The sequence below is a fragment of the Vulpes lagopus genome, chromosome 2, assembly GCF_018345385.1.
Source record: "Vulpes lagopus strain Blue_001 chromosome 2, ASM1834538v1, whole genome shotgun sequence".
NCBI lineage: Eukaryota > Metazoa > Chordata > Mammalia > Carnivora > Canidae > Vulpes > Vulpes lagopus.
The window spans coordinates 26,327,754-26,353,042 of NC_054825.1; the positions used below are offsets into that span (position 1 = coordinate 26,327,754).

The following is a 25,289-nucleotide window of genomic DNA, read 5'->3' on the forward strand; positions in this document are numbered from 1 at the left end:
GTTCTCCGAGTACTTTTCCTATTGAGGAATTCTGTTCCCCAGCCCCACCAACCCACCACTCCCACACAAAGCACAGACCTCAGGAATGGGAATAGAAATGACCGACTTTAATCAGTCTGTGATGAAATGAACCTCTTTTAGAGGTCAGGTAGGGGTGAGGAAGCCCTGCCACAGGTGGGGCATGCTACTTCAGGCACAGCTGAAGCAGAGAGGTCAGAGAAACTGCTGGAAAGGTGGAAGGAGAGGGCAGTGGGACTCACAGCTTCCCCTGAATGGGTGAAAGCGGCTTCTGAGCCCACACAAAGCACCAGCCCCAGTCAGGTAGTGGGTTAGGCCTCTGTGCCCCATAGCAACCCCATGTGACCACAAGACAGCCCCATCCCCTCTTGGTCCTCTTCTTCCTCCTGCCCCACAGGGGGAAGCAGGTCCCTGAGCACATACAGCCTGGCCCTTGCTGAAGCTGGGCCAGACAGCCAAGCAGGAATGGAGACTTCAGTGATGCCCCTGGCTCAGCCCCAGGAGCTCCCCACACTCTGCATCTGTCCCAGAAAGGCAGAGTAGCAGGATGTTGTGTCCCAGGAAGGCAGAGTAGCAGGATGAGGGGTTGGCAAGAGTGGCTTCTGCCCAGGGCTGTGATAGCATCCTCAGCAGGGTGACCTTGCTGTGCCTTCCCCTCACACCATCTTAACATCCAGGGCCTGGGCCCGTGATAGGTTCTGGCGCTGGGCTTTGACCATGTGCAGGCGTCTCCCATGCAGTGTGAACTGGGACCAGGTGAACAGCTGCAGCAGAGCACAGGTGATGGGCACCAGCACCAGCAGGTAGAAGCAGCCCTGGCGGAGTGTCGGGGCCTGTGCTGGGGGTGGGGCCGGGGGCTCTGGCCAGGGCTGGGCACTCCCCACAGGGTTCAGTGGGGGCTGCTGGAAGAGATCATGACCTAGGATGAGAGAGCATGCAGAAAGAACAGGGTAAGCCCTGGTCTCTTCTGAAGTCCACAGCACCACATCCAGTGACACACATGCACGTCTAAACCACAACTCAATTCCTACCCCAACCTTGCTTCTCCCCTGTTCTTCCCTTCTTGGTGACTGGTACCACCATCCACCCCAGAACCTCAGTCTTCCTGGATTCTTCGGCTAACATCACCACTCAACGGCCAGTCCTTCCCCCAATTCCAAAACACATCCCACACTTCGTTCCAATCCCCTGGTACCACCTGCTCCAAGCTTCCCTGGCCTCTGCCACAGCCTCGCCACGGCCCATTCTCCATACAGGTCAAGGTGAACTTTAAAAAACAGAGCAGACCATGCCACTGCCCTGCTTAAAATCCTTGCAATAGGGCACCAGGGTAGCTCACTGGTTGAGCTCACTGAGCCTTTGGCTCAGGTCGTGATCCGGGGGTCCTAGGATTAAGTTCCGCATCAGGCTTCCCTCTCTGTGTCTGTGTCTGCCTGTGTCTCTCCCTCTCTCTGTGTATCTTTCATGAATAAATTAAAAATTTATTCAATATAAAGTTTTGCAATAATTTTTCTTCACATCAAGAATAAAAGCCAAGCCCTGCCCTGACAGAGCCCTCTGCTTTCCCAGCCTCATCTTCTAACCACACCTGAGACCTCAGGCCTTTGTACCTGCCCCACCTTCTGTCTGGGATTCACGGATATCTTTGTAGACCAGATTCCTGCCATCGGTCCACATCCTAGGGGTCACCTCCTCAGAGAGGCCTTCCTGGATCACACGAAGTAGCTCCTCAGTCACACTGCAAATTTTACCATCTCTTTCCCCACCACCTGCTATTTTCTTGTTTGGCTGTTTATCACCAACCCACCCATCCCTCTGGAATAGGGAATATAAGTTCCATGAAGCCAAAAACCATTGTTACCTCCCTAAAGGGACCTGGAGCAGCTCCTAGTGGAGAAAGTATTCTATACACATTTGTTGAATGAATGAATGAATGAATGAACAAATGAAGGAACTATCGAAAGACTGGAAGAACTGGGAGACTCAGTCCCTAAACCCACATGGGAAGAGGCAGAGGAAGGGTGGCCCAGGGACAGCCTTGGTTGGTGGGTTTCCATTCTGTCTCTCTTATGGACCCAGCTTGTCAGCTCGTGTGCCAGGTAAGCTTTGACCCCTGGAGCCTCAAGAGCCCTGTGCCAACCCCCCAGGCCCTCACCTGTGTAGAAGCACAGCAGCCAGGTGCCCAGCAGTGGGGCAAAGGTCTGGCCTGGCTTGGTCACCAGGGCCACCATGCCAAAGAGAAGAGCTGAGGCTGCCTGCTTGCGGTGGTTCAGCACCAGGTCCTCATCCACCAGATCAGTGACCACCAGAGTCAACAGCTTACAGGTGCCCTCAGTGAAGACACGGTTGCTGCCAGCGAAGAGAAAAGGGAACAAGAATGAAGGGGTGAACCGAGGTGCGGGGGTGGGGGGCAGGGGCAGCGCCTACCTGGCAATGAAGAGGCAGAGGAGGCCAGGGTGGTCAGGCCCGGCCAATAGCATGAGCAGGCTCAGGCCCAGCTTGAGCAGGAACAGCCCCCGCACCACAGTGTAGACACCCCAGCGCTGGCACAGGGGCAAGAAGTAGAGGTTGTTGAGGTGGGGAGCGACGTAGGAGATGCCTGGATGGGGGGTGGAGGCTTGTCAGGGGGCACCGCCACAGCAGCTTCCACCATTATCCACATCCTGACAATCGGAATCAGAGCTGGCATCGACAACACCTGATGTGCCAGGTCTGTGCTACGAGCTTCACATCCTTTTACTGAATCCTCACCACCCTTTAGGGTAAGTACTATTATTATCCCGACTTTACAGATGGTAAATGGAGGCCCAAAGAGATTAAACAAAACACGCCCAAGGCTACACAGAGAACAGCAGTCAAGCCGCACACCCAAGCCCTGCAGCCCCACAGCCTTGCTGCGAACCGGCCACTGTGCTGCCTCACCTCTGGGGGGCACCATCGTCCAGATCACCAGGAGAGCAGTGCTGCACTATTCACAGCACAACAGGCTCCGGGCCCTTCCCCACAAAAACAGAGCTGGAGGCTGGGGGCGCAACCCCACAGTTGGCAGTGGCTTAGGCCCTCTGCAGCCACCACCAGGCTCTTTTGGGGAGGGAGCTGCGGTAGCAGCTGGGGTGCAAGCTTCTGTCCTTGCCGCCAGCCTGGGGCACCCACTCACCCAAAAGGAAGGAGCCTGTGGAGAGGGAGATGTGGTCTGACAACAGATGCTCCAGGAAGAGGGGGAAGAAGTTGCTGTTGAAGTGGCAGTGAAAGACCTGCAACCCAAAGGGGGCAGTAAGGTGGCTGCTGGGCTGAGGGGTGGGGGTGGGGATTGGGAAGGCTGGAAGCCAACAAGGGATTGGCTGGCGGTAGACTTTAACCCCGTGTCCCTCCTTACAGAATGTGCCAAAATAAAACCCAACACCAAATTCCTATTGCTTATCTGATTTTGCTAATAGGTAGAAGGAATGATAAAATTGTCAACTGAATGATTGAGGTTTTTTCTCTTTAATTGAAAACACTTTAGTAAAACATGCTTGATGATATCAATACCATCCCATCTATAGCTGAATTTGGCTAGCTTATTTATATACATGTCTTAGGCATGCATTTAGTGTTTCAAAAAGATTCTCACAGAGTTCCCAAAGGCACCTCATTTTCACACCCTCATTTTGCAGGTGAAGACAGACAGTCCTGCCTAAGATCACACAGGGAGTTAGGAGTTCTGATGGTACTGGAATCTGGTTCGCCTAACTACCTGACCTGTGTTCCCACTAGCAAATCACCCAGAAGTCCTCACACGAGGCCCACAACTGCTTTCCCAACTTTTAAGGAGCCTGTTCCCTAGAGTGAGGCACATCCTAGCTGTTGAGCTGGGGAGGTACTCCCATACCTGTACCAGGTCCATGCCCACGAACCACAGGAAGTTCCGGTGGCGTGCCAGCTGCCGGAGGTACTGGCCCAAAGTGATGCTGCCTGCGTCCTGGCAGCCCGTAAGCAGCTCTTCTCCACACAGGCTACAGGGCAGAGGGGGGTCACCAATGGCCGAGGGGTGGGCCAGAGCCATCCGCCACCCAGGGCAGCCACCCATCAAACAGGGGACTCAGTGTTGAAATCCCACTCAGAAGAGTGCTGGTGGGAACCCAGAGGGCTGGGCCAGGGCCACTCACCCGCCATCCACAGCCAAGGCTGGGCACCCTGGCTCCCTGCCAGCTGCCTCAACCTGCCGCCTAAGCAGCCATGTGGCCCCCACAAAGCCCAGCCCAGAGCCGGTGGCCAGTGCCACACAGAAGGCGCGGAAGGAAGAGAAATCTTCCTTGTTCCAGAAGGCATAGGAGGCAAAGACAGAGAGGGAGCCAGCCGCACTGAAGAGGGAGCAGTAGAAGTTGAGGTGGGTACGGTCGTGGGCAGAGAGGGCCAGGTCAGCCAGCAAGGCATGATGGTGCAGGTCGACGAGCGTCAGGAAGCCATCATAGAGGCACAGGCACAGCAAGAACTGCAGGCCAGCCGGGGCCCAGGGCACCCAGAATGCCAGGAACGACAGTGCCAACAGCGGCCCATGCCAGCCCAGGGCCCGCACCCGTGCCAGCACCACAGCCCTCGAGGAGAGCCTGGCACCCGACCTGCCGAGGAGAGGAGAAAAGGTGGGAGCTGCTTTTACCAACTTGGCAAGCCACAGCTCCCCCTGCCCAGGCCTCCAAGGAAGGACAGAGGCCCAGAGCACAGGACTCACGTCAGAGTGATCCCACTGAGCCCCACGTCCTCAGCCTGATTTAGGAAGCACAACCCACTGGAGGGTATACTCTGTCTGCTCCCTTGCCAGTCTGCCAGGGCTGATGACCAAAGGGTGGTGGGATATCTACTTCTCAGGGTTGGGGGCAGTGCTGGGCCTAAGCAGGGATGGGGTCAAGGAATCTGCCAGAAGCAACAGAGAGCGTTTGCTGTACTGCTTCCTGTTCTGAGGACCTGACAAGCCAAGCTGGGGTAAACCTTGCCCCAGGTGAGCAAGGCAAGTTAGTCAAAGTCATTTCTCCCACCTGCCTGACTTAGGAAGGGAAAGAGCCTGGTCAAAAAGTGTAAATGGTCTCCCTTTCTTTCCCCACCCCAAACAGAGGCACCCCTGAGCCATCCCCAGGACACAAACCGGGGCTGGGAGCTGAGGAACTGACGGTCACTCAGCCAGCCGAAGAGGGGGTCGTTGAGGCTGTTCCAGAGGAGAAACACCGTCTGTGGGCAGAGGGGAGAGGGACAGGTAGGCTCCAGGCGGCTGCATCTCTCAGAGTTTTCCCTACCCAGCCTGCTCACCACCCCTCAAAGATGAGCCCAGCTTTCCTGCCTGCAAACCTTTGCAAAGAGGCCGTCCCTCTGCTAAAACCTACTCTACCGAGATGCCTGGGTGGCTCAGCAGTTGAGCCTCTGCCTTCAGCTCAAGATGTGATCCCGGGTCCGGGGATCAAGTCCCACATTGGGCTCCCTTGCAGGGAACCTGCTTCTCCCCCTGCCTATGTCACTGCCTCTCTCTGTGCGTCTCTCATGAAAAAATAAATAAAATCTTTAAAACAAAACAAAAACACTCTACCAGCCACTACCCCCATCAAACTCCCACTCATCTGGGGCAAATTTATCCGGCTGATGAATTAATATATATGAATATATGATACCACATATGTGAATATCTAGAACAGTGCCAGACTCATAGGACAGTGGCCAGGAGAAGGAGGACTCATGGACACCTCCAGCTCCAGCTTTCCTTGCTGAATCATGGAGGGCAACCTGGCCTGTCCCATGCTCCAGGCTGGGTGGCACCCAGCCCTGCAATCTGCCCAACTCCCATCCACTGCTGGCCTACCTCTCCAACCCAGAAGGCAGCTTTGTTGATCTTGTACACTGAGACAAAGGTGTCCACATAGTAAAGCAGGAACACATTGTGTAGAATAGAGATGAAGAGGGCCAGGGAGCCATAGACCACAGCTGTAGGAAGGCCCAGCATCCAGGCCTGGAGCCTGCCCAGCCCCATGGCTGCCAGCTCAGTGTCAGCCCCAGGAACACTGAGGAGCGCTCACTTCCAAGAGCAGTCTGGCCATCCTTGTCCCTGGGGAAGAAGGAGCCAGTTAGCTGCAAGGCTCAGAGCCAGCTCTACTGGCTCTACTGTAACCCCAGATCTCTGAATCATTTAAAAACTCATATCCAGGGGCACCTGGGTGGCTCAGTCAGTTAAGCATCTGCCTTTGTCTAGGATCATAATCTCAGGGTCCTAGAATTGAGACCCACATCAAGCACCCTGCTCAATGGAAGTCTGCTTCTCCTTTCCCTCCCCCCACCTCATGCTCTCTCTCTAAAATGAGTAAATAAATCTTTAAAACAAAACCAAAAAGCCCCTCATTTCCACTGGGAGGAAGTTTGTAGGCAAAATAAAGCTGGAGAACATCAATGACATAAAGTTGAAACAGTGCTGGGCTAGATACACCACTATCGAGAGTAACCCAAGACAACTGATAAAGGCGTGGGAAAAGAAGTCAGGCATCCCATGAGTGCTAAACCAGGTCATGTGCTAGGGCAGTGTGCTCAGCATCTTCTTTCATCCACACCGTCTTATCACAAGAACCTTAACAATCTGGACGTGTCAACTGTGGGCCTGGGCACACAATGCCCCCTATAACATCAGGCAAGCTACTTAACACACGCCTCAGTTTCCTCTTCTGTAAAAGGGAAAAAGAGGGATGATCATGCCTACTCTGCAGAGGAATGTCAAGATCAAGTGAGGTAACTCTTGGAAAGTGCTCAATAAATAGATGGTGGTGGTGTCATGATTATCTTTATAAAATGCCTACAAAGTTTATAGCACCATTATAGTGTTAAAAAGAGAGCAATCCCAAGCTCAGAGATGTTGAGTCATTTGCCCAATGTCATACTGCAAAAAAGCAGGGGATCTGACACCACCTGTCTGGTTCTGAAGCCTTTCCTGCTACTTGACTTTCTAAATCAGGTTCCTATGCACTGTTGGGTGGAACAGAGAAAATTGCTGTGATGTCAGGTTCCATAGATATATGAGAGTCCACAACCACTCAAGCACTTTGATTCTGGAAATTCCACCTCAAGGAGCCAGCCTCAAAGGAATACTACAGCGATGTTCACAGCAGCAGCAGTAATAAAGAGCAAAAAATTGGACATGGCCCAAGAATGCACCAAATGGACAGGCTCAGCAAGGCCGACACTCCAGAGAAGCACGTGGACCACGCTGATATGCAGAAGAGAAACCTAAGAACATGTTACATGAGAAGAAAGAACAAAGCATGGGGTGGGTGCCTGGCTTCCAACCGGGCTGACTTGTATGCAGAGGCTGGATGGGCAGGTTGACCACAAGAGGGGAGGAAATAAAAGTCAGATTTTTATTAGAACGGGCTTTCTCAAACTGGAACGTGCTTTCCAGTCACACAGGCACTTCATCAGAATGCAGATTTTGACTCAGGAGATCTGGGGAGGAATCAGATTCTGCAGGTAGTAGGCTGCGGGGCGGTGACCACAGTACCGTGACCAGTTTCGGTGGCAGGGGGCAGGCAGTGAGGCTTGACTTGACTTAGGCCTGACTCCTTTTTTAGATTAAAAGCTGCCATTCTCTTTTCAGAAAAGTAACCCTTTGTGTGCTTGGCTGATCCCCAGAGGGAAGCTATGAGGATTTCCCTCTCTCAAAATCCCTGCTGTGAGTTAAATCCTGTCCCCCACCCCCTATAACCCCCCTCACACACACACACACACAAAGGCATGTTCGAGCTCTAACCCCCAGTACCCAAGTGTGACCTTATCTGGAAACAGGATCTGTGTGGATGTAACCAAGTTAAGACGAGATCACAGTGAATTCAGGTGACCCCTTACAGGGAGAGGGAAATTTAGAGAAAGACACACACAAAAGAAAGAAAGACAGCTTGGGACACCTGGGCTCAGCAGTTGAGCGTCTACCTTAGGCTCAGGGTGTGATCCTAGAGTCCTGGGATTGAGTCCCGCCTAGGGTTCTCTGCCTGTGTCTCTGCCTCTGTGTGTCTCTCATGAATAAATAAATAAAAATCAGAAAGAAAGAAAGAAAGGAAGAAAGAAAGGAAGAAAGGAAGAAAGGAAGAAAGAAAGAAAGAAAGAAAGAAAGAAAGAAAGAAAAGGAAAAGAAAAGAAAAGAAAAGAAAAGAAAAGAAAAGAAAGAAAAGAAAGAAAGAAAGAAAGAAAAGAGAAAGAAAGAAAGAAAGAAAGAAAGAAAGAAAGAAAGAAAGAAAGAAAGAAAGAAAGAAAGAAAGAAAGAAAAAAGATAGCTGTGTGTGGACAAAGGCAGAAAGTTTAAGGATGCAGCTAAAAGCCAAGGACTGACTGCCAAGGACCACAGGCAACCACCAGAAGCCAGAAGGAAGCAAGAAATGAGTCTTCCCTAGAGCCTCTGGAGGGAACATGACCAATCAGCGTTTTTTCAGACCGTGAGAGAATAAATTTTGGTTGTTTTCAGCCACCCAGTTTGTGGTCATCTGTTCCAGTAGCCCCAGGAGCCTTACACATACCCCCAGGGGCTGTTCCTCTTTGAGTCCTCGTGACTCAAGCCTGCCCATGGTGTGGTCTACATGTTGGAGCATGCATGCATGCATGCACGCACGCACACACACAGAGCTGAAACTTTAGCCTCCCATCATGGTCAGTCCCTGGAGAGCCAACTTCAACCCTAACCCAACAGTAATGACCCCCCAGGACCTGTCCTTCCCCCATGACCCCCTATGGCTCCCACTCTGTGCCCAGGGGCCTCTGTCCAGCCTGACCTCCCCTGGGTCTTCAAGTCACTCTCTCCTCTGGCCAGGCTTTTGTTCTCGGCAGCATTCCTCCCAGAAGTGGCCTCCCATCTCCCCATCTTTCAGGAGCCGGCACCATGACCAGATTTTCTCCAGCCCCTCACTGATGCCTCCTGCCACTGTACCACACTCTCCTGCCTGCCCCCATAACACCCCAACTGTGGAGTTTCCCAGGGCAGGGCCTGCATCTTTGCCCTTCATCCTTGGAGACAGTGGGCTGGATGAAACTATTCTCTGGTAGAAAAATAGGCCCTGAGTGGGGAATAGTGAGGGAATCCCAGTGGGGTCTCTCAGGCTCATTGAGAAATGAGGGAATGAGGGCAATTCACTCAAGAGATCCAACTGGTGCCCGCCTATGCCCAGTGTTGGGGAATGAAGAAGTTGAAGCAGCCAGAACAACCTGGAAGCAGCTGGTAAGTCTGTGAGAATCTTTCCCAGGCTCCAGTGATCCTACCTTGCCCCAAAGCAGAGGATGGACAGATAGCCTCCCCCTGGAGCCCTGCAGCCCCCAAATGAACATTTGGTGGGAAATGCTTTCCACCCCCCAGCTTTATTGAGGTACAAGTGACACATAATGATCTGCACATATTAAAAGTGTACAGCCTGATTAGCTTTAACATATATATATACACCTGTGAAACTGTCATCACAGTTGAGATCATGAACATATCCATCATCCTAAAAGTTTCCCTGCCACTTTCTAAGAACATAGAAGGAAAACACAATTGAGGGTCTCTTAAGTCCTGACTCGACCAGTTACTACGTGTGTGACCTGGAGCAATTTGCTTAACTTCTCTGTGCCTGTCTCTTGATCTGCAATATGCCATCAACCTTCTGAAGACTATTGTTAGCAGTCAAGGAAAAAATACTCTAAAGCACTTAAGTGCAGTGGACACTCAAACTTCAGCGATTATTGCTATTGAGCCTCTCAGACCTCCTGAAGCCACCACACAAGGACGGGGTGAGTATTAATCTAAAGGTGCTTTGGGGATGTAAATCACAATGTCTACTTCCATTGCTTATCCTTAACCCAGCTCACTTTCTCGGGTTCCCCAAGGGCTTTCAAAATCACCACCACCCTACCATCACCACCACACCACCAACACCAACACCAACACCACCCCGCCACACACACACACCCCTGCTACCTTCTCACTTCCAAAGCCTTTGTCCAAAGGGAGTGAAGCCTCCCAGCCCCCTACCCAGATATCTAGTGACCTACCCTGGTTGCTGGAGTTGAACCCTGCAGGCAAGCCCCTGGCCTTGCCACCAGCTGGCTCCCTGCACTAGTGCTGGAGTAATGGTAGAAAACCTCAGAGGAAAAAAAAAAGAAAAAAAGAAAAAGAAAACCTCAGAGGATTGTGACATGAGAAAGGCGTGACTTTTGCCATCAGGAGAGGCTGAGTTTAAATCCTGTGTTTCCTACTAAAAACGCAACCTCGAGTGACTTACCCTATCTGAGCCTTGGTGTCCCCACCTGTAGAACGGGAATAATGCCTATCCTTCAAAGGAATGTAAGGACAACGAAAAGAATGTCCAGAAGCCCCCAGCATTGTTACATGGAAGATGTTCAGAAACTGGCTTTTTCTCGGGCTCACTCATAAACGATTGGAGTAGGAGCAAGGGAATATCCTGGTAATCTGGCTCCTTCCCATGGTAAGGGAATTTGAGAGAAAAGATAGGAGAGGAGAGTCTACAAATAGCAGGAACACATGCACAGTTCAAGAGTGCCAGATACAAGCCCCAGCCACAGGCCAGAGTTGGAGTCAGGGCAACCAGTCCAGGTAAGCCTCTGCCCAGGAGAGAGCTGGGGGAGGAGTATGCAGGGCCACTGCAGCCAGTTTCTCTTCCAGATTCTACTCCTCCCTCAGGAAACACCTTCCCCTTCTTATCCTCCCCACCCTCAATGCTTCCCAGCAGAGAACAACAGCCCTGCCTCTCCAGGGGAGGAACAGCTTGGAACCCACACCAACCTCATTGCATAAGCTGGGTGAAATATCCTGTAACCCAGCCAACGCCACCCCCAGCTTGGCACCTGGCAAGAGCATCTGTTGGAGGTCCCCAGAGCCCACTCCACCCTCGTGCTGGGATGGTCCCAGTTATGTGGCTTTGAGCCAGCATTTCTCTCTCCCTGGGCCTTGGTCTCATCTATAAAGTGGGGATGATGCCAATTTTAGTATATGTGCTGCCGAAGCGAGCACTGGGGATGATGCCAACCTCTTGAATTGCTGCAGGGCTGGAACACAAAAGGAATATAAAGCACCAAGCACAGTGCCTGGCACATAGGAGATCTTCAACAAACAGTAGCTACTGTTATTCTTTTTCATGTCTCTGAAGCGTGGTTTCATGATCTTTAAAAGGTTTCATTCACTCAGTGTCCCCTTCTGTCCAATCCATGACTTAAGTAGTCTCTCCAGCACCCAACACTGATGCCTCTTGCTGCCTGGTATATCCTGCCATCCCTCAAATTCTCTTTTAAATGCCACCTCCACACCTTTGTTCATGCTGTTCCTTCCACTTAAAATACCCTAGATGTAACTACATATCATTTCTCAGGCATCTGGGTATGTCTGGCTTTCACATCTATCATTAAGAATCCTTACAACTCTTGTTACTATTTCCATCTAATTTTATAAACGAAGAAACTAATGCTCTGCTCTGGAGGTTAAATAAATCAAAAAGCTATTAGGTACTGGAGCAAAGATTCAAAACCAGCGTCTTTGACTAAAAAAAACCCCAGCATTTCTCATGTCACTATGCTCAACCCCACCACCATCTAATCAAATCCTGCTGATTCAAGGCCCAGTTCAGTGGCACAAGCCTTCCCAAGTAAACCTAGTCAGGTATTCTTTCCCCTTCCTCCTTTATCAGGACCCAGATGCCTCCCATACCCTCCACCAGCACCCAAGCTCCTTAAGAGCAAAGCCAGGTCAGACCCCAGTTTTCTACTCCGTGCTTCCACCAGGCTCCTTCACACAATAGGTGCTCAGTGAATGCCTGCTGAGTCAATTTGCCCCTAAAAGGCCAATTTGGCATCCACAGAACTAGGGAAGAGCAGCAGCCCTAAATCCTGCCGCCACCCCCAAATCCCACTATGCACCTCTGTTCAGCTTCGCTGTGGGTGTCAGAAAGAGGCAACCAGGAGAGCCTTGATGTGCCCTGAATAAAACATGTACTGCAAGGCAACAGGTGCACAAAGGGGAAGAGTGATAACAAAAAGCAACATTAAAAAAAAAAAAAGCAATATTTATTAAGCTTGTACCATGTGCCAAGGAAAGCGAATACAAGAGAGCTATGGAAAGAGAGCTCAGGGCAAGGAGGTAGAAAGACAGCAGATCAGGGGGCTCCGTAAATCACACACAAGAGTCTATCCTGAGGACAGTGGGATGGGGGGGGGGGGCACTGCGGGCTGGTGAGGTGACAGAGCCACATCAGTTTGGAAGGAATCCCCCCACATGAAAACTCACTCCTCTCGACCCATCGGGCTTCTGGAAGATAAAGAACTAGAATGGATGGAAACAGTAGCATCTCCCTGATTTGTGAACCAACCTATAGTGGTAGGGGGCTGGTGGGTTTGGTGGAGGAAACCAAGAACGCGGGATGGGGCTTCTAGAATGAGGGGCATCAGGAGGTGGGTGCCGATTCCCTCCAAAAGGATTAGTGACTGTATGAAGCAGTTTAATGCAGAGGGAAAAGGCTGCTAATAAGCATAATCTGGAGTTGGGAACCCTGAGTCAATCTGAACTTTATCACTACTAACTAGCTACCTGAGTTTGTTCCTATATCTGTGAAGCAGGAGAAAAAATTCCAGTCTCTACCTGTCCTCAGGAGCATCCAATGAAATGAAGAGGTGTAACACCCTACACGAATTATTAGGTGTGTCCTCTTCTCAACAAGCAGAGGACCTCTGAATTGTCCGCTGCCTTTCCTGTTTCACACCTGCTTTGTCTCCCTGCCCCATTGCAGGGTCCAGCCCTGGCAGGAGGCCTCCCCTGGCTTGGGGGCAGTGGGACACCCTCCACTCCAAATAGTAATAGGCTTATCCTACTCCTCACGCTGGAAATGAACTTTCACCTTCCTGGGGGAGGGACCTTCCCCCTCTCCCTCCCCCACAGGTCACTACTACAGCAGCACTGGAGGATCAGCGACCTCACCTTAGCACCACCCGCCGCCTCTCCCAAGCCACTGAGGAGTCTGGGACTAAACCACGAGCTCTTTACTCAATAGCTGGCGCTGAAACATGTGGCTCTTCGGCCAGTCTGCACATTAAAATCACTGGAGGGGCTGCTCCGTATCGAGGCCCAGGCCTCACTCCTGACCAATTTAATCGGAATTGTCATGGATGGGTCCCGACGTCGTGTTCTTTTAAAGCTCCCCAAGCGGTTCTACTGTGCCACCAGGGTTAAGGGCCATTATATTAATGAAATGGATCCCGGCCTGATGCATCCCGCGACCCCAAGCCCCCAAGGAGCCCTTCGGCCAAGGATTCCACCCTCACCCCTTGAGCCCAAACTGCTCCCACCCTGACCCAAGGACTCTCCCATCCCACAACCTGATCATCTCTGGGGCACCCCCCCCCCAGCCCCCCGCGCAGACAGCCTCCAGGACTCGCAGAGCAGACAGCGTTCCTGTCCCCCGCGGGTCCGTCCTTTGTGTCGGATTGGCCCCCAGTCCGGCCCGCTCCTGCCCCCGCGCCCGGGCCGCCGGCCAGCCCCTCACCGCAATCGTGGCAGGAGAGAAGCCTAATCCTGCGGCCGCCTGGAACCAGGTGCGAGGCAGTGCGCCTGCGCGCGTCCCGCCAGCGGCTTCCCCGGCCGCTCCCTCCTCCCCCAGCCGGCGATTGGCTCCGCGCGGCTCCCGGGACCGCGCCCCGGCAGGTGCCCGCGCCCGAGGCTGCCGTCGCCATGTTTGTCACGGGCCCATGCCCTTAAGGACGGAAAAGAAAACGTGGACACTGGCAAGAAGAGAGCAGTGGCCTGGATTCCTGACGGTTCACCCCCTCTCTTTCACCTCTATAGTTGCTTAAAGACAATTTCAGTTCAAATCAATAAGGGTTTTCTGAGCGCTCCCCCCCCCCAACCCCGTCATTCCTTAATTCCCAGGATGAACAGAGCACAGCACCTTCTTAAGAGTCTTGTGGTCTGACTAGATGCACAACTAGGCAGATGAGGAGATGACAGTGGCACAACGTGAGACTCCCTGAGGCTGAATGGTGAGCCCCTGCAGAGTGGACATACCCAGCTTAAGGTGTGGGCACCAGTGCTCAGGCACCAGGCCTCCAGAGAGCAACCATGAAGCCCAACCTCCTCGAATTAAAAAAAGTAATAATAAAATCTAAGGAGTATTGAGCTGTCACTATGTGCCCTGTAACGTGTTAAGCACTCTGCATGCACTGTCTTGTTGACTCTTCACATCATCCTGGGAGGTAGGTGCCATTTTACAGATGAGCCAATAGGCTCAGAGAGATTCAGAGACTTTCCTACAAGCAAGAGGCCCAGACCAGCTGGACCCAGCTCTCTTGACTCTCAGAACAGCAGTCTTTCCTTTTCCTACCCCTGCCCAGGCCCTCAAAGTCAAGTTTTCTTTTGCTCAGTTCAGTCTGGTGAGGATGTCCCATGTCTTTTCCCAATAGGCCTGTAAACCTGGTTAGGTTTCCAGGCAATCAAAGAGCAGACACTTCAGACCTACTGTTTTCCTGCCCTGGGATATGAGGCAGTGAGCGTGGGTTTTAGGTTTTAGGGGAACATGGGGCCCAATCCCCTAACTTCACTTCTTTGTTAAAGGACTCTCCTTTTGTGAACCTCTGTTTTATGCCTTAGAGGGATTTTGTAGGTGTTAACTGAAAAATGAGAGTGTAAGAATTTTGCAAGTTTTTGGCTATTATGCTTTTGTTGATGGTTGTCAACAGGAAAATCATCCTCTTCCTCCTGCCTGACAACCTGGAAAAGGGCCCACTCACAGCAAATGGTCCAACACTAGAGCCCCGGTATGCAGGGGTTAGGGGTTAGAGTCTGTCCAGCCAGTTCCTGTGGAGCCCCAGCAATCCCGTGATCTTTGCTCCCAGCATCCACCTCTCACCAATCTCATTTCTCTCCTCCACAATCCTGCCTCTTCAGACCCTCTTCTTACCTCCTATGTACCCCCTAAGCCACATATATCATCTCTCTTCTAAACTTCAAGCATTTCTGGAAATCGCCCCCCATCCCAACCCCTTGCTCCCATCTATGTTTTCCTGGCTGAGAATACAGGGCTGGAAAACCAGCATTCAGCATGGTGTCTGGCACACTAGGGCCTCCATAAATTGACTAAAGGAGTTTCCCTGCCTTTCTATCTCTGACCAGCATGTGCCTTTGTTGCAAAGCAACCCTAACTCTACTTTGGCCTCCAGTCTTGTGGGAGATCAAGGGGACGGAAAGGGCTGTCAAAGGGCCAGAACTGAATGTGACCCACTGGAAAAACTTTAGCCTCTGTGTTACATTTTATGTCCCATGGTTACACTGAAGCTCCTCATCCTCCTGATTTTTTTCTTTTTTAAAAGATTTTATTTATTTATTTGACAGAGAGGGAGATAGTACAAGAAAACAAAAACACCGGGAGTGGCAGAGGGAGAGGGAGAAGCAGGCTCCACACTGAGCAGGGAGTCTAACCGGGGCTCAATCCCAGGACTCCAGGATCATGACCTGAGCCAAAGGCAGACTCTCAACCAACTAAGCCACCCAGCATCCCCCTCATCTCTTTGATTTTTTTTTAAGATTTTATTTATTTATTCATGAGAGACAGAGACATAGGCAGAAGGACAAGCAGGCTACCTGCGGGGAACCTGATACAAAACTGGATCCCAGGACCCCGGGATCACCACCTGAGCCAAAGGTGGATGCTGAACCAAAGGTGGCTTAAGCCACCCAGGTGCCCACTCATCCCTCTGATTTTATAGACAATGTGACGTAACCAGTTACCCTCTTGTGTCAGCACCAGGGCTGGGCCTTGTGATTATCTCCAATTTCCCTTCCTGGTTGCCAACAACAGAGCTAACTGGGAAGGGATATAGGATTCAACTAGGGGATCCTATCATCTGCCTAACTTCTTGAGTCATATCAGAGTCCTTGGATTGTGAGACAAATAGATACATAAATAATTTCTCTCTTTGAAATTCTCTCCTCCTTTGGCATCTGACCTCTCTGATCTGGGTTCCATCATATTCTCCTCTTATCTAACAACTCCTCCTCAGTCCCCTCACTGGGACGCTTTTTTCCCCAGGGCTTTCTAAACGTGGAGGGCAAGTCCCCCAAGTTTCCATTTTCAAAACTTTTTTTTTAAGATTGTATTTATTTATTTGACGGAGAGAGAGTGAGAGAACACAAGCAGAGGTTGAGGGGAGCTGCAGAGGAAGAAGGAGACTCTCTGCTGAGCAGGGAGCACAATGCAGGACTTGATCCCAGGACTCCAAGATCATGACCTGAACCAAAGGCAGACGCTTAACAAACTGAGCCACCCAGGCACCCCAAAATTCTTTTCAATTATTCACTCAGACTTACCAGGCCATAGGCTATCTGGAGTAAAAGGGACTTCAAAAACAAGATTCCCTGCCCTCACAAGGTGTAAGTGGAGGGCAGCCCAGGTGGCTCAAAGGTTTAGTGCCACCTTCAGCCCAGCCTTCCGCCCAGGGCGTGATCCTGGAGTCCAGGGATTGAGTCCCGTGTCAGACTCCCGGCATGGAGCCTGCTTCTCCCTCTGCCTCTCTCTCTCTCTCTCATGAATAAATAAATAAATAAAATCTTAAAAAAAAAAAAAGCTGTAAGTGGAACCCAACAAATTGGCAGCCATGATGACACAGTGAGGTGTGATCCAGGTAGCAGCTGTTCCAGTCCTTCACCTACTACTTTTCCCTTCATGACTACCCCACTTCCCATCTCCAGCCTGAATATAAAATTGCCTGCCCAACAGCTCCCCAAATGAACCATCTGACTTCACCATTTCCTCAACTTCCAATTGCCCATGAGGGGTTTTTATTCTCCAGGCTTGCTTTGACTACCACGCAGGCAACAAAGCCAAAAACATGTGCCTCCACCTCTATTCAACCCTCTCCACCCAGGCAGTTATACGGGGTCAAATCTAGATGAATCTGCTCCCATCTCTTTTCCATCCCTTGCTCCTGTTTTGGTTGTCAATTTTCCTGGGTTAGTGTGAGAACATCTTCCAAGATTAGCTTCCAGCCTCTCACCAATCTATCCTCTATTTTGCCAATAAGAGAACCTCTAATCATGGAGTTCACTGATCAAAAACTTCACAGGTTGCTGCATTTTGGAAAATTTTCCTAAAATGCTAGGGAAACACTCAAGGTGTATTGGTGATACAAACAACAGAAGACTCCACTCCACAGTGTAATAACCCAAACTTTCAATTTTCTAAAGACTCAGGTGATGGTGCTTTGTAATTAAAAATAAAAGTCTAGACACCTGGGTGGCTCAGTGGTTGAGCGTCTGCCTTTGGCTCAAGGTGTGATCCCAGAGTCCCTGGATTGAGTCCTGCATCGGGCTCCTTGCATGGAGCCTGCTTCTCCCTCTGCCTGTATCTCTGCCTCTGTGTGTGTGTGTGTGTCTCTCATGAATAAATAAAATCTTAAAAAAAATAAAAGTCTATTTCCTTATGTCTTCTGTAGTTAAATTTATATAAAGTAAACACAACTGATGTGTGAAATGAAAAAAAAAAGACCCATTCAAACCAGATTAAGCAAAAAAGGAATTTATTGGGGGAATGGGTGGGAGGAGGCGGCATTGGATGAAGGTAGTCGAAAGGTAAAGTTCTAGGAATACTAAGTACATAATGTACAACTTGATGATTATAGTTAACACTGCTGTATGCTGCATGGTATATCTGAAAGCTGTTAGGAAAGTAGATCCTAAGAGTTATATGGGAAAATTTTTTTTATCTATAAGATTATGGAAATTAACTAAATATGGTAATCACTTCACAATATTCATAAGTCAAATCATTTGCTGTATACCATAAACCTATACAGTGTGGTATGTCAATTATATCTCAATAAAACTGGAGGGGAAAAAAAGAATTTATTGGCTTATGTCACTTTGAAGTCCAAGGTTCAAATGAGGTCATTGGGACTTCTCTTTCTGTCCCTTGGTTCCACTTCTTTTGTGGCTCCACGTTCAAACAGGCCTTCACCTCTCCACCCAGACTGCATTTTTTCAGATTTCTGTCCAGGGGAAAGAAAGCAATTCCTGGGATTCCTGGGTGGCGCAGAGGTTTAGCGCCTGCCTTTGGCCCAGGGCGCGATCCTGGAGACCCGGGATCGAGTCCCACGTCCGGCTCCCTGCATGGAGCCTGGTTCTCCCTCTACCTGTGTCTCTGCCTCTCTCTCTCTCTCTGTGACTATCATAAATAAAATAAACAAATAATAAATAAATAAATAAATAAATAAATAAATAAATAAGAAAGAAAGAAAGCAATTCCTTCTATCCCAAAAGGACAAAGTCCTGGACCTAGCTCCCACTGACCAACTGAGTCACCTGTCAGAGGAATGCCAGTGCAATTGATCTAGCCATTAAATCACCCCTAACTTTAAGGATAGACTAGAGCCAACTCCCCCAGAATGACTTTATTGAGTAGATAAGGTATGGGACCCCAAAATTCTAGAAGCTGTTACTAGAGTCAAGATGAATGTTGAGAAACTCATAGTTTGGTCTTTATTTTTCCAATTTACCTGAACCACCCCCAGACTAGCAGAGGTCTTCAGCAAGCATACAGGGACCGATAATTAAAATACAGGTTTCTCACTCTCCCAGCCTCCAACTTCAGCTTGGTCTCACATGCTCCCCACCTCCCACCCAGGTGAGACTAGATGCTCATGTGGTAGCAGGTGGAGGAAAGGGCCAGTCCCATGGGGCCCAGATTGAGCTCCAGGCTAGGGTGAGGTCAGTTTATAGGGAGTCTTGGACATTCCTCAAGTGCTGGGATTTGAGAGGGCAAAGTTATAAATAGGAATGAGGGGATGCCTGGGTGGCTCAGCAGTTGGGCATCTGCCTTTGGCTAGGGGCATGATCCCGCGGTACTGGGATTGAGTCCTACATTGGACTCCCTGCATGGAGCCTGCTTCTCCCTCTGCCTATGTCTCTGCCTCTCTGTGTTTCTCATGAATAAATAAAATCTTTGAAAAATAGGATTGGGGAGGTAAATTAATTTCCTATCGGCACTGTAACAAATTACCAAAAACTTAGTGGCTTAAAACAATACAAAGTTATTATCTCACAGTTCTGGAGGTTAGAAGTCTGCCTCATTAATGAAAATCAAGATATTGACAAGAATTGTGTTCCTTTCTGGAGGCTCTAGGGAAGAATCCATTTCCTTGCCTTTTTCAGTTTCCAAAGGCTGCCTGCATTCCTTAGCTCATGACTCCCTTCCGTCTTTAAAACTAGCATCATCTGGTTCACTCTCACATAACATCGCTGACTCTCCTGCCTTCTTCCCCACATTTAAGGACCCCTGTGATTACAATGGGTCTAGCTGGATAATCCGGGATAATTTCATTTTAATTTTTAAATATTTTATTTAAAAAAATATATAAAATATTTTATTCATTTTTCATGAGACACAGAGAGAGAGGCAGAGACACAGGCAGAGGGAGAAGCAGGCTCCATGCAGGGAGCCTGATGTGGGACTTGATCCCAGGACTCCAGGATTACACCCTGGGCCAAAGCAGGCCACTCAACCGCTAAGCCACCCAGGGACCCCCCAGGATAAGTTCATTTTAAGGATAGCTAATTCACAACCTTAATTCCCCCTTGCCAAGTAACATAAGGTATTCATAGGTTTGCAGGGATTAGGTTGTAGACATCTTAGTGGTGGAGACCTGTCCCAACAAAGGCCACTGTGTCTTGGGACCAGTTTTTTTTTTTTTAATTATTTCTTTATTTATTCATGAGAGAGAGAGAGGGAGATACACAAGCAGAGAGAATAGCAGGCTCCACGAAGGGAGCCTGATGTGGGATTCGATCTGGGGACTCCAGGATCACGCCCTGGGCCAAAGGCAGATGTTCAACCCCTGAGCCACCCGGCATCCCAAATTTCTAAAGTGCACAGAGGATGGGGCTTCCTTCTTGGAGCTCTGGGGCTGGGAGTAGAGTGTTAAGTAGATACCCTAGACCAGTTCCAGTAGCCATCTCCACCAGGCCAATGACTCAGGTTAAGACTTGGAGAGGAGCTCAGTCAGGAATATAAAAGTGTGACATCATCAAGGTGAGTGTGGAACTTCCCAGAGGGTAGCCGGACTTTGAGGGATGCTGAAAGGAGAACCTGTGGGAGTTACTAGTGATGCAGCTTGAATCAAGAGAAAAGGAAGGAATGTATGATGGCCTGGAAGCCCAGCAGTTAGGAGAGAGTATCAGGTTTTTTGTTTTTTTTTTTTAAGATTTTATTTATTTATTTATTCTTTTCTAAAGATTTATTTATTTATTCATGAGACACACACACACACAGAGACATAGGCAGAGGGAGAAGCAGGCTCCATGCAGGGAGCCTGATGCAGGACTCGATCCTGGGACTCCAGGATCATGCCCTGGGCTGAAGCCAGGTGCTAAACCACTGAGCCACCCAGGTGTCCTGAGAGGGTATCAGTTTTAAGCATCCAGCAACTATTACTCACCCCAATGGGAAGGAGAGAGGTGGAAGATTGTAGCTTGCAGCCAGAGGGGACTGGAGCTTAGCCAGGGCTTCACACCTGGATGAAGCAATCTATCTGGCTTCACCCAAGTAGCTTCTGGGCTTTCACCTTAGTTGGACTGAGTTCAAATCCCACTGTGCTAAAAAAAAAAAAAAAAAACAACAACAAAAAAACCAAAAACAAAAACAAATCCCACTGTGCTACCTAGACTGTGTAAACCTAGGAAAGTGGCCTAACTTCTCTGAGCCTCTGGTTCCTTACTGATTAAATGAAAATATTATCATGTTCTTCATATGGCTATTAAGAATTAGTTCTTATGTAACTCTCTAGAGAGGATTGGGAGACAGTGTGAAAGAAGTCCCAGCATGGATTGGCTATAAGGCTAATTACCAATCATGAGTCTTGAGACAGACACAGGGCTGAATTTTGCTCTTACCATAACTAGGTGTGTATGTTTGGGCAAAATACTTAACCTACATAAGCCTACAATACTGGGAGTGTTTCCTAGTCATAGAATACACTTAACATGTACCAAATCTGAGGCAAACAGCTTCCTCCTAAGTAAAGTGGAAAAAATACTAGTACCTGCTTTCTAGGGTTTATACAAACTTAAAGTTAGGTGCTCATAAGTAACTTGATTCAGTGCCTAATGTAGGAGATTCACTCAAATATTAGAACAATTGGAAGGGCTGGGAGGATGGGGTGCCGGGAACAGGTGGCTAATTGGAAAGGGCACCAAGATATCCTCAGTAATGTAGTGGTGAGGGAATCCCTAAGCACAGGCCTCACTATTTGGGGCAGGTGGGTATGACCAGAGTGTCACCAAGCGTAGACACAGACTAGCTGGCTTCTGGCCAGCAAAATGTGTTTCCCTTTGCCTGGAAACCGGGAGGAGTGGCTGAGGTACGGCATGGAGGAGAGCCGTGCCACTAAAAAGTGCTGAGGAGTCTGCTCTGGACCTCTCTGGCTCCCCCAAATGCTGGGGACCAGCTCCCCTGGGCTGAAGGAGACGACTGGGGAACCACCTGGGAAGAACACTTCACCGCTAAGGGCTTGAAAAGGCCTTGGGTCCTTACTGCCTACTGAGAGCCTGGGGTTCGGCCCAGCCCTGGGACAAGAGGTGAGATGGAAAGTGAATGCCTTAGGAAGAGTCCCCCAAAACCACCAGGCGCTGTGCATGGGCTCCTGCTGTGAACCAGAACTGTGGGTTACAAGGCCCCAGGGATGGGTAGTGGAGGTAGAACAAAGGGTATCCCCACACACTCCCACTGCAGGTGTGGACCAGCTCCCAGCATGTACTTCTACAGCAGCCTGGCGCCCGGGGAAGGCATCTGGCCTCCCCTGCAGCCCCTCCCGTATGCCTACCTGACTGGCCCTCTGCTGCTGCCCCCCATCCACGCTCACAGCTTCTGCAGCCGGCCCCCCCGCCTGATCGCAGGTGAGTGGCCGGCTCCGCGGGAATACCACTGCTTCCACGGCCCAGGCGCGCCCCTGGCGGCCGCGCCGCCCTCGTGGGCCTTCCCGCAGGCCTACGCCGCGGCCCTGCGCCCGCGTTTCCCCGCTCCAGGCTGCCTGGGGCCCTCGCTACGAGGGACCGCGGCGGAGGGGAGCGCGGCTGCCCGGCGCGAGGCCCCGTGGCCAGAGGGCGCCAGCCAGCAGGCCGAGCTGCGCTGGGGCCGCGTGGAGCGCGCGCTGGACCCGCGCCTCGAGCTGCCGGACCTAGTGCGCCGGGAGCTGCGGCGCGTGTACGGCACGTACCCACGCACCGACGTGCGCGTCACCTACCGCGGCGGGCAGTTCCTGCTTCAGGCCGCGCCGCGCGTCCGCGAGCACGAGTACCGCGTGCAGAGGCGCGTGCTGCGGCCGCCCGCCAGCAGCGACAGCGGCGACAGCAGCCCGGCCGCGGAAGCGGCGGAGTGTGGCCGCCGGAGGAAGAGGAAAGGCCCGAGCTGAGGACGCCGCAGGGCCCGGCGGCCGGCCCGGTGAGCACGCGCGCGCCTCTCCTCCCCTGCGCCCGCCGCCCGGCCCGCTACTGGGGAGACCTCCGCGGCGCGCCGGCGCCGGTGCACCTGTCTGTCACCTCGCTTTTTGCTTTCGTTTTTTACCGAGCCGACACGCCGCCCACCTGCTGCACTTCCCTAATTTCCCTCGCGTCTTTGCTGGATAGCGGGGGAAGGGCCAGAAGAGATCCAGAACATCTCGGGGCGGGTGTCCTGTTTCTCTTCCCTTCCACTCGGACTTGGAAACGTGGGTGTGAGCTGGAAGAGGGGCGTGGCCCCTTTGTTTCCCGGTCCCTCCTCCTCCGGGTCTTAGAAGCCTGCCCGGCACCAAGCCCCCACTTTCCCTTCCCCTCTCCTGCGTCTCTCAGAGCTCCCCGAATTGCCCAAGCTCCTCCCCAAGCTGAGGGCCCACCTCTCGGCAGATTGTAGTGAACAGTAAATAAATGAAGTCAAGTGTATGCTTCGAGATCGCTTTTCTGTTTGAGGGGTGGGGATGGGATGTTCCTCATCTCTATAATGTGAGCCTTACTTCCCTGTCTCCGCACGGGCTGCGCCGGGCTGGGCCGAGCTCCCTGCTCCAGCAGCTATTTTTCAGGGTGCCGGACGACATGCACCTAGGCCCGGCAGTGCACCAGGTCCCGCGGCCTGCCACCCACGGAAAGAGTCTTGAGGACATAAGCTCCTGTTGTAGCATGGGTGGTAGGCGTGGCTGAGGAAGGAATGCCTAAGACATAGATTTAGGGCTTTAACTGACATTTTCTAGTCTTGTAACTAGGCTTTCTGAGCCTTGGGCTCAGGTCATGATCCCTGGTCAGCATCATGCTCCCTGCTCAGCGAGTGGGGAGCCTGCTTCTCCCTCTCCCTCTGCCCCTACCCCTACACGTGCGCTCTCCCTGTCTCAAATAAATAAAATCTTTAAAAAAAAAAAATCACAGTAACAGATTATTACCTACTGATTAAAATAATAGCTATTACGTACATCCTAACATTAAACAAATATGAAAGGAAAGCTCTTGCTCACAGCAGGAGGAATAATGAGGTCAGAAAATCTCCAATCAATAATAATTGATCCTGGTGAGAATCATTCATGGATACTAAAATGAACGGGTAAAAGTTTGATGAGAAACAGTCTGTTTATATAGTTTTGAAGTATGTTCTAAGAAGATATTTGTTAATTACAAAGAAAAAAAGTAGTAACCTAGTAGAATTGTAGGGAAAACTGATAGACAACACTTGAAGTGCACTGCAGTGGTTCCTCTTGAATAAAGTCTTTCTCACCATCTAATGAGTGTCTTGAAAATTTTTTCCTTTAACATAAAGACAGGTCGACATCATGTGCTTTATGATATATTAAACTGAGAAAACACAACATCAATTCAGCAGCAATACATAATCATGAGGAAATTTCAGATAAATGTAAACAGACAACCACAGTGGTCTTTATTGTTCAAAAATGTCAATGTCATGAAAGACAAAGGAAGGCTGAAAAGCTCTTTCAGGTCAAAGGAGACTAAGAGACATGAAAACTAAATGCAACCCATAATCCTGTGTTGGATTCTTATTTGAAAGCTGTTAGGAAGGACATTAATGGGACAAGTAGCAAGATTTGAATAAGGACTGTAGATTAGAGAAAGCAAAATGGCAAAAGGTTAACAGGTGAGTCTGGAAGAAGGATAAGCAAGATTTCTTTGTAGTATTTGCAAAATTTTTGTAAGTTTAAAATAATTTCTAACTAAAAATAAAAATACTAAGAGGGCATCTGCCTTCAGCTCAGGTCATGATCCTGGGGTCCTGGGATCATGCCCCCGGCCCGCATCCAGCTCCCTGCTCAGTGGAGAATCTGCTTGAGATTCTCTCTCCTTCTGCCCCTCCCCACTGCTCCTGCTCTCTCTCTCTCAAGTAAATAAAATCTTAAAAAAAAAAAAAAAGTAAATTGACTCTCTGGGTCAAAAAGTAGTAAATGTATTACATAGCTATGTCTATGTGTTAAATTTTAATCTTGGAGAACTATCTGCATGCCAGTAAGTCTCCTCAAATCCTTTTTTTTTTATTTTTAAGATTTTATTTATTTATTCATAGAGAGAGAGAGAAGCAGAGACACAGGCAGAGGGAGAAGCAGGCTCCATGCAGGGAGCCCGACGTGGGACTTGATCCTGGGTCTCCAGGATTACACCCCGGACTGCAGGCGGCGCCAAACCACTGCGCCACTGGGCTGCCCCCTCAAATCCTTTTTTGAAACAAGGCAAGTTTCACCTAAATCCTGAGTTTCATGTGACATAAAGTGTGTTTTGTTATCTCCTTCCTTCTCTCTCCTCTTGGGTTCAGACCTTGAAGTTTCTTAACTTCCTGCATCTCTGACAATCTGCATTGCTCACAGACATTTCTCCCCAGGGCTTCCACTTCTGCCCTAGAAATGCCCATAGGTTGCACATCAATTTACCCCCAGCCCCACTAAGGGAAGAGGGCCCCTGATTACAGGCTTTTTGAAGGAAGTACAGCCACTCATCTCAGTCCAGCATGCTGCCATACACATCTTTCCAAATCCCAGTGCTTGCTCCAGGCCCTGTGGATGTAAGGGAGCCCTGCAGGGAGCCTAGGTGCCTCCTTCTTTGATCTTTTATTTAAACTTAACCCTTAGAAGCTTAGAACTCATAAAACATCTCCGCTGCCAGGGACTTTGCTGTTCACCTGGTCCAATCCCCTCAATTTACATTATGCTGGGAATCCAAGGCCAGAGAGAAAGTGTGACTCATCCAAGGTTATCCAGAACTCCTGGATCTCAGCAGGGCTTGGGCCACC

General features: G+C 50.2%; 2 protein-coding genes across 5 annotated transcripts; one reads left to right on the forward strand and one right to left on the reverse strand.

Annotated features, from left to right (window-relative positions):
• Positions 1-86: 86 nt before the first annotated feature.
• Positions 87-20,607, reverse strand: MFSD13A (major facilitator superfamily domain containing 13A). 3 transcript variants are annotated; one of them, XM_041743308.1, is made up of 10 exons: positions 13,536-13,555; positions 12,971-13,130; positions 5,846-6,088; positions 5,141-5,223; positions 4,167-4,619; positions 3,890-4,013; positions 3,176-3,272; positions 2,446-2,617; positions 2,174-2,367; positions 87-937 (listed from the first exon to the last, which is right to left on the reverse strand). In XM_041743308.1, the coding sequence occupies exons 3-10, from the start codon at positions 6,011-6,013 to the stop codon at positions 675-677; spliced, it is 1,554 nt and encodes a 517-aa protein (XP_041599242.1). In that variant the 5' UTR covers positions 6,014-6,088; positions 12,971-13,130; positions 13,536-13,555; the 3' UTR covers positions 87-674. The 3 variants fall into 3 exon arrangements, with proteins under 3 accessions (XP_041599242.1, XP_041599240.1, XP_041599241.1); XM_041743306.1 differs by lacking the exons at positions 12,971-13,130; positions 13,536-13,555 and adding an exon at positions 20,473-20,607; XM_041743307.1 differs by lacking the exon at positions 12,971-13,130 and having other exon boundaries at positions 13,536-13,628.
• A 180-nt stretch (positions 20,608-20,787) lies between these two features.
• C2H10orf95 (chromosome 2 C10orf95 homolog) lies at positions 20,788-24,726 on the forward strand. 2 transcript variants are annotated; one of them, XM_041743310.1, is made up of 2 exons: positions 20,788-22,472; positions 24,570-24,726. In XM_041743310.1, exon 1 carries the CDS (start codon positions 21,715-21,717, stop codon positions 22,441-22,443), a length of 729 nt encoding a protein of 242 aa, XP_041599244.1. In that variant the 5' UTR covers positions 20,788-21,714; the 3' UTR covers positions 22,444-22,472; positions 24,570-24,726. The 2 variants fall into 2 exon arrangements, with proteins under 2 accessions (XP_041599244.1, XP_041599245.1); XM_041743311.1 differs by lacking the exon at positions 24,570-24,726 and having other exon boundaries at positions 20,788-21,610; positions 21,765-23,727.
• Positions 24,727-25,289: the final 563 nt, after the last annotated feature.

Excerpts from the sequence above, each read along its gene's own strand:
- C2H10orf95 (XM_041743310.1), top strand. The coding sequence starts at position 21,715 with ATGGGTAGTGGAGGTAGAACAAAGGGTATCCCCACACACTCCCACTGC.
- MFSD13A (XM_041743306.1), bottom strand. The coding sequence starts at position 6,013 with ATGGGGCTGGGCAGGCTCCAGGCCTGGATGCTGGGCCTTCCTACAGCT. Across the intron at positions 4,620-5,140 it reads TTCCTCAGCTCCCAGCCCCG|GTCGGGTGCCAGGCTCTCCT; the intron begins GTTTGTGTCCTG and ends TCTCCTCGGCAG. Across the intron at positions 2,618-3,175 it reads CACAGGCTCCTTCCTTTTGG|GCATCTCCTACGTCGCTCCC; the intron begins GTGAGTGGGTGC and ends CCCCCCATCCAG.